General features: G+C 66.8%; 1 protein-coding gene across 1 annotated transcript in view; it reads right to left on the reverse strand.

Moving 5' to 3' along the window:
- The window catches only part of SKI (SKI proto-oncogene), a gene marked incomplete at both ends in the record, with an annotated part of 50,319 nt that overhangs the window by 48,029 nt on the left and 617 nt on the right, over window positions 1–1,673 (reverse strand). The window contains one exon of the mRNA XM_014543761.1: window positions 1,385–1,666. Coding sequence (XP_014399247.1) covers window positions 1,385–1,666 — 282 coding nt within the window. The remainder of the gene's footprint in view (window positions 1–1,384; window positions 1,667–1,673) is intronic.

The following is a 1,673-nucleotide window of genomic DNA, read 5'->3' on the forward strand; positions in this document are numbered from 1 at the left end:
CACACGGGCCCCCTCAGGCCACGCTGGCTGTCCAGGGTGCAGCCACCCCAAACGGGAAAGGCTCCCAGGGCCCCGCATGCCACCCAGAGCCAACTCCGTCTCCAACGAAGGGCCCTGCCGGCGGCCTTCCCACCGGCACCCCCCAGACCCTCCTGCCGGCCCCACGGCAAACCCGCAGTCTGCCAACAGCTGCCACCTGGGCACTGGTCTAGCCAGGGCAGAAACGGCCCTGCACACGCACACGCGGCAGCCCCTCTAAGCAGAGGCGACAGGCCCTCCTCCTCCCCAGCCCCTCCTCCGCTCCCCAAGACTGACACTCCGCTGGAGGGGCGCCCAGAGAAAATCAGGCGGGAGCCTCTATTCACAGATTCAGAAAAAGAAGTTTGATGCAATAGCTGAATTAATTAGGCCTCCAAGAATAGCTGAGCCAGGGCAGCATTCTGTGTGCGATTTAATAAGCCTGGAAATGTAAAAGGAGAGTTGCAGATTCGTGGGGAGGGGGCAGATGCCAAGAGGAGTCGGTGAGGGCCTGGGTGATTGTGTTCAGTGTCCAGCGGTCCCGGGAGGGGCCAGACCACAAACGTCCCGGACAGACACACAGCGGCGCCGGCCTGGCCCTCCCCGCCCTGCCCTGCCCGCGGTGCCCTCCAGCGTTGGAGACACAGGGAGAGGGACATGGGCGCCTCCAAAACAAACTGCCAGCCACAGGCCACTGGAGCTCTCGGCCTGGGGTGCCCGCCGCTGAGGCCTGGCGCCCGTGCTCGTGGCCCGCACCCTCACACGCACCCTCACACGGGGACTCTGGGTCCACTCCCTGGAAGGCCCAGGGAGACACAGAGCTGGAGTCCCCAAGTCTCGGCCCCCTGCCAGGGCGCCAGGACACGGGCCGTCTGCTAGCGTCTCCCAGGACTTCCAGGCACAGAAAGGCTCTGCCCGGCCAAGTCCCGCCGGCTGGGGCCTGCGGGCCTGGGAGCTCTGAGGTTGGCAGTGCCCTTTGCCCCCACCTGGTCTGGACGCTCCCTGAGGCACCCAGAGGAAGGCAGGTCTTGGCCCAAGGCTCCAGCCTGGGCCCAGCCCAGGTCTAACTTCCCAGGACTCTGGGCAGGGGCGTCCTGAGGACTGAGGCCTGCCCTCCCCGGCCTTTCTGGGCGACTGCCGGGGCCGGAGGGCTTCTCCACCCACCGGGCCCGGCCCTCCAGGCCAGGCAGGCTGGCTAGTCCCAGGGGTCAGGCAGGAGGGGGCCTGCCTGCCCGGCTACAGGACCATCCGGGGGACCCTAAAAGCGAACCCGATTCTCCTTCAAACAAAGCAAAACCCTGAGCCGTGGGGGAGAGGCAGCGCACAGGTCTCAGCCTGCAGAGACAGGGCCCCAGGGGACACTCACCAGGGGCACCCGCCGCTTGTACTTGTTGCCGTAGTCGAACTTCTCCTTCACGTCGTCCAGGCAGCGGCCCAGGCGGGCCTGCTCCTCCTTGCCCGTGTAGTCCTGGCTCAGCAAGATGTAGGCCCGCCAGTTGGCGGAGTCGAAGCCCCAGTGGCAGGTCCGGTTCTCCAGGGCCTTGTGCGAGTGCACCACGAACTTGTGCGGCGGGTACATGAGGCGGCAGTCGAGGCACTGGATGCAGGCGGCGCTCGGGCTGCTGTAGAGCTCGGGCACCAGCAGCCCCTTGCTC

The sequence above is a fragment of the Myotis brandtii genome, unplaced genomic scaffold (assembly GCF_000412655.1).
Source record: "Myotis brandtii unplaced genomic scaffold, ASM41265v1 scaffold334, whole genome shotgun sequence".
In the NCBI taxonomy this organism is placed as follows: domain Eukaryota; kingdom Metazoa; phylum Chordata; class Mammalia; order Chiroptera; family Vespertilionidae; genus Myotis; species Myotis brandtii.